This window comes from Miniopterus natalensis, chromosome 1, assembly GCF_054644295.1.
Source record: "Miniopterus natalensis isolate mMinNat1 chromosome 1, mMinNat1.hap1, whole genome shotgun sequence".
NCBI classification, from domain to species: domain Eukaryota; kingdom Metazoa; phylum Chordata; class Mammalia; order Chiroptera; family Miniopteridae; genus Miniopterus; species Miniopterus natalensis.
In genome coordinates, this window is record NC_142081.1 from 23,484,988 (window position 1) to 23,501,696 (window position 16,709).

The 16,709-nt window shown below is 43.0% G+C and overlaps 1 protein-coding gene and 1 pseudogene across 3 annotated transcripts in view; one reads left to right on the forward strand and one right to left on the reverse strand.

The window, feature by feature from the left end:
- Positions 1-1,119: 1,119 nt before the first annotated feature.
- LOC148094041 (disintegrin and metalloproteinase domain-containing protein 20-like) lies at positions 1,120-3,520 on the forward strand (annotated as a pseudogene).
- Positions 3,521-12,473: 8,953 nt separating this feature from the next.
- LOC107536246 (disintegrin and metalloproteinase domain-containing protein 21-like) overlaps positions 12,474-16,709 on the reverse strand; it is a 35,502-nt gene continuing 31,266 nt past the window's right edge. For 2 of the 3 annotated variants that reach the window (XM_016211899.2, XM_016211900.2), the window contains exon 2: positions 12,474-15,477. In XM_016211899.2, the coding sequence (XP_016067385.1) occupies positions 13,164-15,326 (2,163 nt within the window). In that variant the 5' untranslated portion in view covers positions 15,327-15,477 and the 3' untranslated portion in view covers positions 12,474-13,163. The remainder of the gene's footprint in view (positions 15,478-16,709) is intronic. The other variant, XR_001603110.2, reaches the window with a different exon arrangement.

The window sequence follows — 16,709 nt, forward strand, 5'->3', positions numbered from 1 at the left end:
TGAAAGTCAGTGAATGAGAAAAATTAGCTTTTGCCTGAGCTAAAATTTATGTTTGCAATAGGAGTCGTGATGTAAGGCCACTTGAATTGTGGTCTTTTGAACATTTTAACAAACTGATTCTCGGTTTAAACTCTTCAGTCCAGCTTTCTCTAGAGAGCTCAGCTAATTCGCCAGCCATGTAAAACATGTAATAGAATCTGTGTTTATGCAGCCAGGATGAGTCTCTTATGATTGAGAGCATGATGCACTGGGCGGGGTAGAGAAAAGGCTGCTGCCGTCATGCTGTGAGTAGAGGCAATCAGGCTGTCTGCCTTGCCCCAAAATAGCAGCCCCACTCCCTGTTACTCCATCAGTATGGCTGCCTCCCTGGACATTCGTCCAGTCTTTTCTGCAGATAAGATTGCATTGTAAAATAAAAAATTATCTTCATTGGAGGGGGTCTCTCAAAACTAATGAGTCCCTTAAGTGGGGCTTACTTTGATTGGTAACTTCAAACAGAATGGGGGGGGGTGTAGATAAGATGTCTGCGGAAGAAAAGAGATGGAACAAACTGTTTGAATAAAGGGACCAACAATGTCGGGTTTTGGATGGGGTGTCCACGTACTTGTTGAAGATAGCAGAGCATCGGTAGATTTGGGATAGAAGAGAAATTTGGAAGTCAGATGTCAGTTTTTTTAATGTGGAAAATTTTTATGCCAGTTTACATGTTTAGAGAATAGTCTGTAAGGAAACTTTATGTATCGCCCATACAGGTTCAACTATAATCCACCTGATAAATCTCCTTCATCTGTTTTTCTGGAATCCTACCTTTTTGCCACCTCCTCCCCTTACATATGTATAAGAGCAACCTCGGGTATTTTACTGATTCAAGCCTTGTCCCATTTGAAGAATCACTTTTTACGCCACTTTCTTCTCTCTCCCCCTCTCCCCCACCCTCCTACCCTACCCACCACTCTTTAGCTCTGTTTTCAACTTCGAGCACTGCAGCTCTGATGGTCCAGCTCTTCCAAGACAGATCTGTAAAGGTCAGCCCTGCACCCTGAGCAGCTCAAAGGGAGAAACTGTACCAGCAGCGCCTCATGCCCGGCCCTCTCCTCTACCATGGACAGGTGGCTCCATAATGATAGTTCCATAATGGCAGCGGGTGAGGCCCCGATGCACATCAAGGTCAGTCTTCTGCTGCTGTGGTTTGGGGAGTGTCTGTCCATTTCTGGCCACTCTCAGGCCAGCCCCTCCCAGCGCTTCTCCTCCCGAGAAGTTGTGATCCCCTTGAAGGTGCCCAGCAGGGGCAGAGATGCTAAGGCTCCGGGCTGGCTCTCCTACAGCCTTCAGTTTGGGGGCCAAAGACACATTGTCAACATGAGGGTCAAGAAGCTCTTGGCTTCCAGACACCTACCAGTGTTCACCTCCACGGACCAGCATGTCCTCCAGGAGGATCAGCCTTTTGTTCCTGATGACTGCTACTATCATGGTTATGTGCAGGGTGTCCCGAGTCCCTGGTTGCCCTCAGTACCTGTTCTGGAGGCTTTCGAGGAATGCTACAGATAAGTGACCTTGCTTATGGAATCGAGTCAATTAGGTTTTCTGCCACATTTGAACACCTGGTGTATAAGATAGATAGTGATGATATACAGCTCCCACCTATGAGATGGGGCTTAACAGAAGAGAAAATAGCACGCCAATTGGAGTTGCGAGAGTTTTATAGGTCCACTCTGATGCAAAGTTCTTATGTGGGCTGGTGGACTCACTTGCGATATCTTGAGCTGGTAGTGGTTGTGGACCATTTCCGATACCTTTTCTCTGAAAGTAATGTGTCACTAGTGCAGCGTGAAGTACTTGATGTTGTCAATATATTGGGTATCTTCTATCAGCCTTTCAAGGTTGATGTAATTTTGACTGGAATTGAGGTCTGGGATAAAGGAAACCAAATTCCCACCGATGACATAGTTCAGATGCTGGAAGACTCTGCTTCCTGGAAGCTTCTCCAACTTGATGCCTGACTGCAACATGATGATGCCCGTCTTTTCATAAAAAAATATTTTGGCAGAAAGCTTGGTATTGCCTACATTGGAGGACTATGCCAGCATCCTTTTAATTGTGGAATTGGTATATTCCAAGGCAACAGTCTGTATTCTTTTGCCATTACTGTGTCCCATGAGCTTGGTCATAATTTGGGTAATCAGCACGACACTGAATGGTGTGTGTGTGTGTGTGCTTCCCAGTGGTGCATAATGGCTCCTACCGTGCAGGGGACAACTAAATTCAGCAACTGCAGTTGTGCCTACTATTGGGACCACACTATGAGTAAAGGCATGTATATTTACCCTCCTCCATATCCAGGGAATGTTTTCAGGTTACAGTATTGTGGGAACGTAGTTGTTGAAGAGAGAGAGGAGTGTGACTGTGGACCTACAAAGCAGTGTGAACATCACCCCTGTTGTCTGCTGAACTGCACTCCGAGGCCTGGTGCTGCTTGTGCTTTTGGGCTGTGTTGCAAAGACTGCAAGTTCATGCCATCAGGGACTTTGTGCAGACAACAGATGGGTGAATGTGACCTTCCAGAGTGGTGCAATGGGGCATTCCATCAGTGCCCAGAAGATGTATATGTGCAGGATGGGATTCCCTGTAGTGACGGTGCCTACTGCTAGCAAAAGAGATGTAATGGCCGTGACAAACAGTGCAGGGAGATTTTTGGTGAAGGCGCAAAGAGTGCGTCTCAGAATTGCTGTAAAGAAATCAACTCCCAGGGAAACCGTTTTGGCCACTGTGGTCTAACTGGCACGGCATACCTCAAATGTAATACCGCAGACATCCTCTGTGGGAGAGTTCAGTGTGAGAACATGTCAGTTATTCCTAATCTGGTAGAACATGCTACAGGACTTCAGGGTCAGTTCAGTGACACCACTTGCTGGGGTATTGATTATCATTTGGGGATGTCCATACCTGATATTGGTCGAGTGAAAGATGGCACAGTGTGTGGTCCAGAAAAGATGGGCATCTACCAGAAGTGTGTCAGTATGGTCCATCTGCCACAGCACTGTCGGTGTGAGACCTGCCACATGAATGGGGTCTGCAATAATAAACAGCATTGCCACTGCAACCGTGGGTGGGCACCTCCCAACTGCACGCACAAGGGCAATGGAGGTAGTGATGATAGCGGCCCACCTCCTAAGAACCAAGGACCAGAGGCAAAGTTGGCTTACGTGTCGTTATTGTGCCTTGGTCCTTTGTTTGCTTTCTTTTTGTATCGCTTCCTTGTGCTTTGTAAGAAACATAAAAGGAAAAATAGAGAAGAGGTAAAGGAGGAAGAGGAGATAAAGGAGGAAGAGAAGGAACAGTAAAGCTCCTGCTTCATTTTAAAAATCTCATTTTTTTAATAGTAGAGAAACATGTCTACTATTTAAAGCAAAATTTAAGGATCTCTCATGTCTGGATCATGTTATACTGAAGGATTCCTAGCATGTTCTTAACTTCCTCTTCAGTGTTTCAAGCAATATTAAAAGTTTATTATTTCTGGCAATCATGTATCTCTTTTTTTTTTTTTAAAGAATTTTTATAAGAATTTATTTGAACCCTGGCTGATGTGGCTCAATTTGTTGAGTGTTGTCCTGTGCACTGAAAAGTCACTGGTTCAATTCCCAGTCAGGGCACATGCCTGGGTTGTGGGCTCGGATCCCCAGTACGGGGCATGCAGGAGGCAGCTGATCAATGTCTCTCTCTCGCATTGATGTTTCTCTCTCTCTCATTTCCTCCCTAAAATCTATAAAAAGACTTTTGAAAAAGAATTTATTTGAGCCAAATTGAGAACATGCTGGGGACCAAGATCTCAGATGCTCCGTGGAAGTCGTCTCTTTATGTACCTTGAGCAGAAGAACAGCAAAGACACATTTTGAAGCTGATGTTTATCAGATCTAAACCTTCTCCCACCTTTGTTCTGTAAGATGTAATGTCTGGGATGTGCCACTATATACCCCATTTCTGTTTTGCCAGCACTCTTCCAGGTAGCTATGCCAAAAGGGGGCAGAGAAGTAGCCTGGAATGAAAGATGAGGGGAGAAGAGAGTTTAATCCCCTGCGTGCTAAAAGTTACACTTAGTGTCATTTTGGCTGGGACCATTCACTCTGGTAGCTATGCTTGGTTTGGGGTTCCAGTTTTGTTGGATTTGTTAGAACCACCTTCATTCTTCCTTAGAAGTACCAGCACCAGTTAGCCACTGACACCTTCAGAGATCTGAGTTGCAGCTCTGGGGTTAGCAGGGTGATTCTCCTCTGAGTTCCTGAAGCATGAGCACTAGCTGGTCACTTGCCCTCCTTAAAGGGCCTTGGTCCCTGCTCTGCAGAGGATCTCCTTTAATCATGAGTACTCTAATAAGCTCAACTTCTTTTCTTTGTTCCCCTGGCCCTAGGGCTATTTGGTACTTTATCAGTAATTACTCCATTGTGATAGTTTAAGTTCTCCAGAAGCAGACACTCAGTTGGAGTTTTAGTGTCTAAGGTGTTTATTAGGAATGAACACCTGGAAAGGAAAGCATTCTGTGATGAAGCCAGTTTTACAGACAGAGAAACTGAATTATTTTGTAGGCCTAAACAAACCTTGGCCAACTTGGATGAGCACTGTGGACCAAATATTTCCTGTCATATTTTTCTTGCTTTGGGATGCAATGGCAGGGCCTTCATACCCTAGTTTTAGATGAAATGTAGGTATTGGTGGTTCTGGACCTCACCTTCACTGCCTGTTCCATATGATTGTTTCCTTGAAGTTACAAAGTTTAATGAGGGCAAGACCTCTGATTCCTGACAATCCAATACTTTGTTTTCTCAAAAATATTTGGAAGAATTAACTGTTGAAATCCTTTGTGAACCTATGGTTTCAGATTCAATCCCTTTAACAGAGGTAGAACTATTCAGTTTTTTAATTCTTTGTGTCAATTTTGGTGAATTATGTTTTTCAAGGCATTTCTCCTGTTTTCGTATTTTCCTCAAAGTTATTAGCATGAAGTGTTCATAATATCTTTTCATATTTATGTCTCTAATTATGTCTCCTTATTCTTTCCTTCCTGATACTGTGCCTTCTCAATTTTGTTCTTGATCAATTTTCTATGTGCCTGTGTTCCTTTACAGTTAGATTGTTGTTTTCTTGATCTCTTCTAGTGAAGTTACTATATCCAGCACAGTATCCATGATCGGAGCTGCTAAGTTTATGGTAATTTACCATCACTCACCAAGACCCATTTGATTCTTTGCCGCAGAAATACTATTGAATTAAATGGGAATGGATGTGGATCACCACCTGCAACTGTTAAGTGGCCTCACTAATCTCTGCTGTCTCACTCATGATGTGTTAGTGTTTCTGTCTTACTATGGAGATAGGTGGGTATGGAGGAAATATTTAAGGCTTCTCACTTGGTCTTTGCTACCATAACTCTGACTTCACAGGTGAAAGAACCATTTTGAGGGTCCCGTCATCTTCTGAATTTATTTACTCAGGAGCCAGGGAAATTACCACAGAGTGGGTTCATGGACCTATCGGACCCACTGTGAGATGCCCTTGGATCAGGATTTTATTTAACATGGTCTCCTTCATGAGGCATTTTGGATTCTGTGGTATCTCTGTCAGGTCAGACCTTGCATTTGATAGTCTTCAAAAGATCCGAGTATTCCCCTTTCGCCATTGTGTAGTTACTCTGGTACATGTGTGTCCATTTGGGGAGCAAGTCCCTTTGGGAAACAAGGTCCAGTTGGGGAAACAAGGTAAGGGATGTTCATTGCATATATTTGTGGTGACATTGCAGGGTGCTTCCTAAAGGTACCTGGTTTTTCCTTCAGTTGGCAATGGGTCAAAGACTGATCTCAGGATTTGAAAATTGGTTGAGATACCCATTGCAGAAGTTGGCATCAATATGCTGATCACCACTTTTTGAACCTTTTTTGTTGTATAATGCAATAAATGCCTTCATTGCCTGCCTTCCTATATCATCCCTAGGAGAGCCAAACTCTATTAGACATGGCCTCAGATATACTTAGGTCAGGGCCCATTACAGTAATTATACCCACCTTGTTTCTAATAGTTAAGGACGAACACCTTTTTAAAAAAAATTTTTTTTTAATTTATCTTTATTATTGAAAGTATTACAGATATCCCCTCCCCCGGTCTCCTCCACCCCGCATCTGCCGCCCCCCCCCCCCCCAAGACTTCACCACACTATTGTCTGTGTCCATGGGTTATGCATATATGCATATAAGTTCTTTGATTAATCTCTCCCAACCACTCCCCCACCCCACCTTCCCACTGAGATTCATTAGTCTGTTCCATGCTTCTATGTCCCTGGATCTATTTTGTTCCTCAGTCTGTTTTGTTTATTAGATTCCACATATGAGTGAGATCATGTAAAACTGAATCAGGAAGAATCAGAAAACCTGAATAGGCCAATAACAACTGATGAAATCGAAGCAGCAATAAAAAAAAACTCCCAGCAAACAGAAGCCCTGGTCAGGATGGTTTCACAGGGGAGCTTTCTAACTCTTTAAGTTGTAGGGTTGGATAGTTTGCTGAAAATTTTTCTTGCCTTTTGAGGTAGGCCTGCAGTGCTATGAACTTCCCTCTTAGGACTGCTTTCGCTGTGTCCCATAGATTTTGGATGGCTGTGTGTTCACTTTCATTTGTTTCCAGGAAGGTGGTTTTCTTTCTTTCTTGATCTTATTGGTAACCCATTCATTGTTTAATAACATGCTATTTAGCCTCCATGTGTTTGAATGTTTTTGAGTGATTTTACTGTAGTTGATTTCTAATTTCATGCCCTTGTGATTTGAGATGCTTGATATGATTTCAGTTTTCTTGAACTTGTAGAGACTTGTTTTGTGTCCTAACGTGGTTTATCTTTGAGAGTAACCCATGTGCATTTGAGAGGAATGTATATTCTGCAGCTTTGGGGTGAAATGTTCTGTAAATATCAATTAAATCCATCGGATCTAGTGCGCCATTTACAGTCACTGTTTCTGTGTTGACCTTTTGTCTGGAAGATCTATCCAGTGAAGTCAGTGGGGTGTTAAAGTCCCCAACTATGACTGTATTGCTGTTGATCTCTCCCTTAACGTCCTTAAGGTTACTACTGATAGGTCCTTATTTATTGCCATTCTAATTCTTTATGCCTATGTTTCTCTATTTCTTCTTATTACAGCAGTCCCTTTAACATTTCCTGCAATGCTGGTTTGCTGGTGATAAACTCCTCTAGCCTTTTTTTGTCTGGGAAGCTCTTTATTTCACCATCTAGTTTGAATGATAGCCTTGCTGGATAGAGTAGTCTTGGTTTCAGATCCTTATTTTGCATTACCTTGAATACTTCATGCCCTTCCCTTCTGGCCTGTAGAGTCCCTGATGAGAAGTCAGCCGACAGCCTGTGGGAGCTCCTTCGTAGGTAACGGATTGCTTTTCTCTTGTTGCCTTTAAGATTCTCTTTTTTTCTTCAGTTCTTGCATTTTAATTATGATGTGTCTGGGCTTGGGCCTCTCTGAATTCTTTTTGTTTGGGACTCTCTGTGCCTGCTGAACTTGTGTGACTTTTTCCTTCACCAGGTTAGGGAAGTTTTCTGCCATTATTTCTTCAAACAGGTTCTCTAACCCTTGCTTACTTTCGACTTCTCCTGGCATTCCTGTGATGCGAATATTGTTATGTTTCATGTTGTCCCACAGCTCCCTTAGACTGTCCTCCTGTTTTTTAATTGTTTTTTTCTTTTTGGATCTCTGATTTTTTTTCTACCTTCTTCTAATTCGCTGATTTGATCCTCAGCTTCCTCTAATCTGCTATTTATTTCTTCCAATGTATTCTTTATTTCTGCTATGTCCTTCTTCATTCCTGACTGGTCATTTTTCATAGTTTCCATATCTTTTTTTCATGCTATTGAGCATCTTTACAATCAGTATTCTGAACTCTATATCTGAGAGATTGCTTTCTCCATTTCATTTAGCTCTTTTTCTGGAGACTTCTCTTGTTCTTTCCTTTGGGGCTTTTTTTTTTTCTTTTTTGTCTCCCCATTTTGGCTGCCTATTCGGGTTTGTTTCTATATATTAGGTAGGCCTGCTAGGACTCTCAGTCTTTTTGGAGGGCCTCTGGTGCAGGCCAATGTCAGACGCTGTTTGTGACTGGCCTTGAGTACCCTGTTTGGAGCTATAACAACCCACAGCTTGAGATCCCCTCTGTTGGGGCTGGGTGCGTTTGGACAGGACCAAGATGCACATCAGAGTCTGCTTTTCCAAGGCCTGGGTCCAGAAGCAGATCAGGCAAAGACTTAAAGCACTCTGAGGTCTGCCTCTGCCTGCAGGCTGATTAATCTGATTCTCTTAATGAGCCTCAGGCTATACAAACTCCACAGGTAGGGAGAGAGGTTTTCCAGCAGGGTGGGCCAATTGCTTCCCCCTCAGGCAAAAGCTGCTTGGAAGATAAATGTCTGTCTGTGAAACATGTCCTCTCCAGTTTGGAGGAATGGCACAGGAATCCAGAGGGGTGTCCTCTGAGCTCTATCTCCAGCATCCACAACCCTAGATTCTCCTCACACAGATCCAGTCCCCTCTGCCCTCCCTCTGTTGGTGCCCAAGGTGAGTGGCTGCACATGAAACTTTGTGTGTTGGCTCTTTAAGAGGGTGCCTGCATTTCCAGCTGTTTCTCCCTGGCAGACAGAAACCTGGCTGCTTTTCACAGCCAGATGTTATGTCGGCACCTTTCTCAGTTCTGGTGCTCTTAGCTGGGAAGCCCAGCCTGGGGTTTAGGCCCCAGAGTCCTCATTGGGAACCCCCACAGCTGAGATATCCCTCTGGGCCTTCAGCTGCTGCCTGTGGGGGCCCAGCCAGCCCTCTCATGCCTCCACACTTCCTACCAGTCTCTATGTGGTCTCCACTTTTCCTCCTGGGTTATGAGGGTGCTCTCCAGCTCGTCTTCAGTTGCAGTTGATTATTCAGGGTGGTTTTTCTATATTTTAGTTGTTCAAATATAATCAAATTCCAGTTTGATCCTGGGAGTGTCAGTGTAGCTTCCACTCAGTCCACGGCCATCTTTAATCTCCCTAACACCTTTTTTTTTTTTTTTTTTTTTTTTTGTATTCTGGAATCTTATTACCTTCACTGACCCTAGGGAGCCCATTTCTAAAGCATCCTGTCGAGTCATCAACCCAGGCCTACAGAGACAGCCACTGTTGAGGTCCCAATGCTGACTGCTTTCCTCTGCTTGATGTGCATTTCCTACTGCTTGAGTGAAGACATTCCTCCAGGGCCTTCAGAGTGATGGGGTTAGTGGTGGTTTCTCTGGCCTTTTCTAAGAAATCCATGCTAAAACACCTTCCCTGAATATTGTGATCCCCAAATTCACTTCTCTGCCAAAGTAGTTTTAGCATCTCCACCTCAACTATTATAGTTCAACATTTCCAAGCCTCAAAGATGCAGCACATTAGGATCAGCTCTGGGTATCTTTGCAAGAATGTTAAATCCTGAGCACCTCCTTATTTATAAGCTTTCCCTTGTATAATCTTATATTCTATTTCTCCTGAAGCAGTATCCTCAGGATCTGTTTCTATATATTCCTGGCTTCTGATGGCATATATGAGCCAGCTCCCGGAGCTCTCTTGACCAGTGATCTACTTCCTCTTATCCTAAGAACTGTACTGACCCTAGTTACTGGTCTAGATGCAATGAGAGAAAGTTAAGGACAGATCTTTAGGAAGATTAGTATAATCTTTGGTGAAACATGGTATCCAGGCAATGAGAGGCTGTTCTCTTCTAGCAAAGGGTAAGGAGTGAGTTCTGTTGGCCTAGGGAGTTCATAAGAATCTCAGGATTCAAATTTTCAAGTGCATCCACTCAAATGTCCTCATCCTGAATCTCAGGATAGCATTTCTTCCTTAATAGGACCTCTGATTTTTACACAGGAAACATACCAGAGCTCTAAATTCAGTAATCTTTATAAATCTGCATATTTATGACAAACCTTGGGTATTATTTTCAACACAGTCTATAGAATGAGATTCTCCTCATAGAGGTCTTAGGACTTTTGTACCATGCCCAACTTATTTGGCCTGAGCCTGTCTTTTTCTTTATTCATGGCTTCTTCATCAGTTAACTAACTTCCCAATTCTCATATTTCTAATTCAAACATGAAAGCTATTGTATAAGCGAGGGCACCCCTTCCATCTGTACCTTATCTTAACACACCACAAGTAAGAGTCTTAGTTTCTGATGTTGCAGCACACCAGTTGTCACAAATCCACTGGCTATAACTATGGGTCCTAGTAGCCTTCTGACAAGTAACCGTCCAATTCTAGAATCTCACATCCTATGGATCTGCCTTTTAAGGAACACTTCTGGTACCAACTGTCCTTGACTCTGAGATAAGAATTTGAGTGTGAGCAGTTTATCTGGGATACTGTCCCAAAATGTGAGTGCATGGTGAAGGAGTGGGAAACTAAGACAGGAAAGGGTTAAAAGCAATTCAAGCATATATTAATGGGTGAGTGTGACCATTTGAGCAACCAGGACACAATTCTACTGTGGCCTGTCTGAGAGGCACTGTTAGACACCTCACAATTATCCCATGAGGACTGGGGGAGCTGTGAGACATAGTCACAAAACATCTCTCATTGGTTAACAGTTGCTTCCGGCCTGCTCCTGAATGGGCCAAGCACACTCCTGTAAAGTAGAAAGGCATTAGTGTATTTAGGAATTGTCACCAGTATAACAGAAGATAGATTTGCATTTAATCCTTGCCTTAGCATCTGTTTTCTAGGGAACCTGGATACAGCAGATGCTGATGGCCCCACCCTACATCCCCTTGTCCCACCAGTGTTCACTGGCAGCTGCAGTAAACAATATCCATCTCTGACAGTTTCCTGCTTTAAGTGTTGTACCTCACTTCTTTTCCTGACAGCTTTCTCCTGCACCATGGAATAATATTCCGAGGTGTATTTCACATGACTTCTTCTGTGGGATAGCCCCAGTAGCCCACAGTGGGAACTTGCTCAGTAACATGCTTTTTTGTGTGCTTCCAAATAAACTAACCCCATCTAAATCCTGGTCTTATCATCTACTTTTTTGGGAATCCAAAGAAGATAGTACGTAAGACTTTATGTTTGTAGTAGGAGGTTAATTCTACAAAATTATAAAAATATATAAATATAAAACTCAGTAAATATATTAGGTTGATAAATTTGACTATCATCAAATTTAACTTTTCTTTTTAACAAAAAAAAACTTCAAAAGACAATCAGTAAATTGGAACAGCTGCTATTTGTCTCCAAATGGCCATATATACTTAACACATGTAGATCTTCCTCCAGGTTTAATCAGACTGTATTCTTGGTTCATGCATCCCTGGTTCTGTGGCTCCACGAGATGTGCTGCTCCTCTTTCTGTCCCGGCTGGTGCACTGTCAGGCTTTCTCCTGGTCTGCTCCTAGAGCGCCTCAAAGGGACGGCCACAGAGTGACAGAAGCACACAAGTACACACATAACATTTCACAAGGAGATGCCTTTCTAAAGGTAGGATGTTTAACCTCTAATGAGAGAAAAATTGGAGTTTTCCAGGGCACGGGTAGGGATGGGGGTGGGGAAGGGTGGTAAACAGCATTTTGGAAATGAGAATTACATGTACAGATGTGCAGACACATGACACAACCAAGTATACTCAAAACAGAAGACAGCCAGAGGATGCCAAGTGTGCAAAACATAATAGAAAACGATATCAAGAATGCTGTTTGACTCAGTTTACAAAGAGTGTCATTTAGAAGTTATCTGGACCATATATAGAGGGTGCCTGATTAGATATGTATTTTCTAGAGACAGGATTTCTAAAAACACTGAATAGACTGAGAAGAGAGGACTAGAAGCAAAGAGCATTGTAAATACACAGTATTTTAAATATTCAGGGCCCAGTTTTGAGTAGGAGTTTCAGTGGTTTTAAAAACAGGACAAAAGGCCAGGCCGGACGTGGCTCAGCGGTGGAGCATCGACCGAGGATCCAGGAGATTGCGGTTTGATTCCCAGTCAGGGCACATGCCCGGGTTTCGGGCTCGATCCCCATTCGGGGGCGTGCAGGAGGCAGCTGATCAGTGACTCTCTCATCATTGATGGTTCTCTCTCTCTCCCCCCCCCTTCCTCTCTCTGAAATCAATAAAAATATGGGTTTTTTTTTAAAAAAAGGACGGTTTATTTTTACTTTTCCTAATTAATTTCATGCAATTAATTATATTGTTCCTTATTGCGTCTTATGCACTGTTGTATGTTTTGGGATAAAACAGTGTGCAAAACAGATAAAAACAACCCTGCCCTCACAGAGTAAGAGCAGACAAACTTGGCTAGAAAACAGAGAGGGTACAGTGCCAGGAATTTTTATTAAACAACAATTTGTTTACAATTTAACAAAAATTTCTCTCTTTTGGTTACCAAATAAACCCAAGACTTTGGGTGGAACAAGCGATACTATCATCATCATTTTCAGATTCTGAAGCAGAATATTAGAAATTTTAAGTAATTTTCCCAACTTTATTACATCTCTTTTGATAGTAATAGGCACTGCCACTACAGGGAATCCAGTCCTGTGCGTATCCATCTTCTGGGCACTGAGAGGATGATGTCCCATTGCACCTCTCTGGAAGGTCACATTCATTGACCTGATTTCCACAGAATTCTGTTGATGGCATGAACTTACAGCCTTGACTTGTTCTGTGCTTATCACTGGGAAAACATTTCCACGATTCCAAATTCCAATCCCAATCAAAATCACATAAGTACCTAACTGCTGAAAAATGGTATCCACTATGCTGACAAGAAATGTATCCTCTGTACCTTTGAGAAATTACTTTGGGAATAAATGGAGAGGCAAGACTCACCCATGGGTCTTCAGATGTCGGTCTCCTGGCTTTCCTGTGAGTCATATGTGTACTCTAGAAACACAAAGAGCACCAACTCAGAGGGAAACGAGCTTTACTTGGTGCTTACACAATGAACAGTAGTTAGGAAGATGTTGGAAATTACCTTTCCTTGATGGCAATGTTTCTGATATTGACTGAAAGGAAGGTCTCTTCATTTTTCTGTAAACTTAGAAATGTGCTTCAGGCATGTAACATTTCTACTCCAAGAAACTAAATCTTTATAATGCATAAGATATTAAATTAGAGGCATTTTCTTAATCTGAAGGATGAGCCTTCGTCTCCTTGGGACCAAAATGTTTTTGAATATACATAAATACAGTAGTCAACAGTAGAAGTAAAAGAGACACACTAAGAATCATAACTAGTGGAAAGAAAACTCCTTTTCTGGCAGATGCTGGGCCACTGTCAACACTACCTCCATAGCCTCTGAACAGGCAGTAGGGCGGGGACCACCCATAGCCACAGTGGCAGTGATGTTTATTATTGCAGATTCCCTTCATGTTGCAGGTCTCAGGCAGGCAGACTTGTGACAGGAGAGGGAGACTGACACACTTCTTGTGTATGCATATCTTTCTTGAACCACACACGGTGCCATCTTTCACTTCACCCATGTCAGGTGTGTCCATCCCTAAATGATAACTGATACCCCAGCAGGTGGCATCATTGATGTGAGTGTGCTGCAAAGTAGAGTGATCTCTTAGGTGGGGAATGTCTCCCACATTCTCACACTGAACTCTCCCACAGAGGATGTCTGCGGTATTACATTTGAGGTATGCTGTGCCAGTTAGACCACAGTGGCCAAAACGGTTTCCCTGGGAGTTGATTTCTTTATAGCAATTCTGAGACGCACTCTTTGCGCCTTCACCAAAAATCTCCCTGCACTGTTTGTCATGGCCACTACATCTCTTCTGATAGCAGTAGGCACCGTCACTACAGGGAATCCCATCCTGCACATATACATCTTCTGGGCACTGATGGAATGTCCCATTGCACCACTCTGGAAGGTCACATTCACCCATCTGTTGTCTGCACAAAGTCCCTGATGGCATGAACTTGCAGTCTTTGCAACACAGCCCAAAAGCACAAGCAGCACCAGGCCTCAGAGTGCAGTTCAGCAGACAACAGGGGTGATGTTCACACTGCTTTGTAGATCCACAGTCACATTCCTCTTCTCCTTCAACTACATCATTCCCACAGCGCTTCAGCATAAGGACTTCCCCTGGACTTGGAGGATTGTGCAGACATGATCCCTGGTTTAAAGTGGTCTTCATAAAATCTGCATAACTACAGTTGGTGAATCTCTCTGCTGGCACTCTGATAGCATTCATGATGCAACCACTTTGCCCACACAAACAGAATTCTTCATCATGCTGCATGCCCAAAGTATGGCCTAACTCATGGGCCACGGTGAGGGCAAAAAGAGACCAGGGGTCTCCTTGGAAATTATTAACTCCACAGTCAATAGGAGGACGACATATTCCTGCAACATAGGCTATACCAAGTGTACGTATAAGTGAATTTTTAATGAAAATATGTGCAGCATCATACTGTAGCCGCAAAAGACTGATTTGTTTCCACTGAGCAAAATCCTCCAGAACTTGTTCTATGCTTGTCATTGGGAAAACATTTTCATGATTCCAAATCTCAATCCCAGCCAAAATCACATAAGTACCCAACTGCTGATAAATGGAGTCCACTATGTTGATAACAAGAAATATATCCTCCTGCACCTTTGAGAAGTTACCTTGGGAATAAATAAAGAAATTTCGATCTACCACCACAGCCAGCTCCAGAAACCATGAGTGGGTCCACCAGTTATCAGAATTTTGTTTCAGAGTTGTTTTCTCAGCCTCTTCAAATCCCAGTTGTTGGTGTGCTATATTCTTCTTTGTTAAGCCACATCGAATAGGTGGGAAGTGTGTCTCATTAGTGTTTATCTTATACACCAGGTGTTCAAATGTAGCAGAGTGCCTTATTGGCTCGATTTCATAAGCAAGGTCATTTATCTGTAGCATTCCTCGAAAGCCTCCAGAACAGGTACTGAGGGCAACCAGGGACTCGGGGACACCCTGCACATAACCATGATAGTAGCAGTCATCAGGAACAAAAGGCTGATCCTCCTGGAGGACATGCTGGTCCGTGTAGGTGAACACTGGTAGGTGTCTGGAAGCCAAGAGCTTCTTGACCCTCATGTTGACAATGTGTCTTTGGCCCCCAAACTGAAGGCTGTAGGAGAGCCAGCCCGGAGCCTTAGCATCTCTGCCCCTGCTGGGCACCTTCAGGGGGACCACCACTTCTGGGGAGCTGAGGCATTGGGAGAGCCTAGCCTGGGAGAGGCCAGAAGGGGATAGAGACACTCGAAGCCACAGCAGCAGGAGAACTACTCTCATGGACACCCTGGCCTCACCAGCCTCCATTATGGAGCTGTCATTATGGAGTCATCTGTCCAGAAAAAAAGTGTGAGACACTGTTGGTCTGGCTCCTTCCTCTGAGCTGGTCATTGTATAGAGCTGACCTTTAAGGATCTGAATCCTGGCAGAGTTGGCCATCAGGGCTGCAGTGCTGAAACTGAAAATAAAAAGAAGGGTGGGGAAGGTGGTGGGATTGGGTAAGGAAAGTGGGAGAGAGAAAGAATCAAGTCATGAAAAAGGATTAATGAATCATGAAAATGCTCTGGATTTGCTTTCAATAAATGGGGGTGGGAAGTTAGGGTTATAGATAAGACAGTATGGGCCATATGTTGATAACTGTTGCAGTTAGGTGACAGGTACCTGGGTTTTCATTTAATCTGATTAGACTTGCATAGGAGATATGGAAATGAAGATGCCTGACCCACTACTACCAATCTCCTGGACTCTGAATTCACTCCTATCAATACTCCTTTACCCTGATTCAAATCCCTCTACATCATCCATCTGTACAGCTTCCCCTCTGACTTCTGCTGTCTTTTCTTGATGACAAAGGAAGAGGGAGAGAGAGAGAGAGAGAAAGAGAGCCAAACTGAATCCTAAACTTCTTCATAGAGCTCCCCATATTTACTTACCTTACTAAATTTGAGCTTCAGCAGAATTTACTGCTTTCCCTAAAGCTCACTCTAGAGAAATCCAATTCTCAGAAGCCCTATGTACCTCATGGTCTAGAGCCTGGGTTCCTATTCTAGACAGCCCACAAAGTCATCTCCAAACCATTCATCCTGCTACATTTGACTGCACTAATTTTTAACCTTCCTTTCTCACTTTTCCATTAATCATTCCCTATTATTCTTGTACAAACTTCAAAGTCTGATACGTGAATTATTCGCCACCCAAAATCCCACCTTCATCATGAACAACGATAGCAAGTATATAGACAACGCATCTAAAAACCAGAAGGATTTTTCAACATTTTTTAACCTCTCTAATTCAGTTTCAGTGTACTTCAGTTTACCCACCCACAGTCATAATCTATACCTTGTCACCAAACGAAGCAAAACCAAACCATTTCTTACATCCTAAGCAACTTACCAATAATTTTAATCATTCCAGCTCTCCCTTACTCCTGCTATACCTATTCCTCAGATTCAAAAGAAAACCCACATGCTTTTGTCTTTCATTATCTCCCATTTCTCTCAATCTCATGTCCCTGTCTTCAGTTCCATTCCGTTTGAACCTAGGTGACCGGCTCTATCACTTCAACCACTTTATGCCAAAACCTTTAACTCCCTAAAGCTCTACAGTAAACTCCAATTTTCAAAAGAAACAAAACTGGTTTAATTCTGTCATATACTATATTTCCATTTCTGTGTCAAAATTCCCATATAC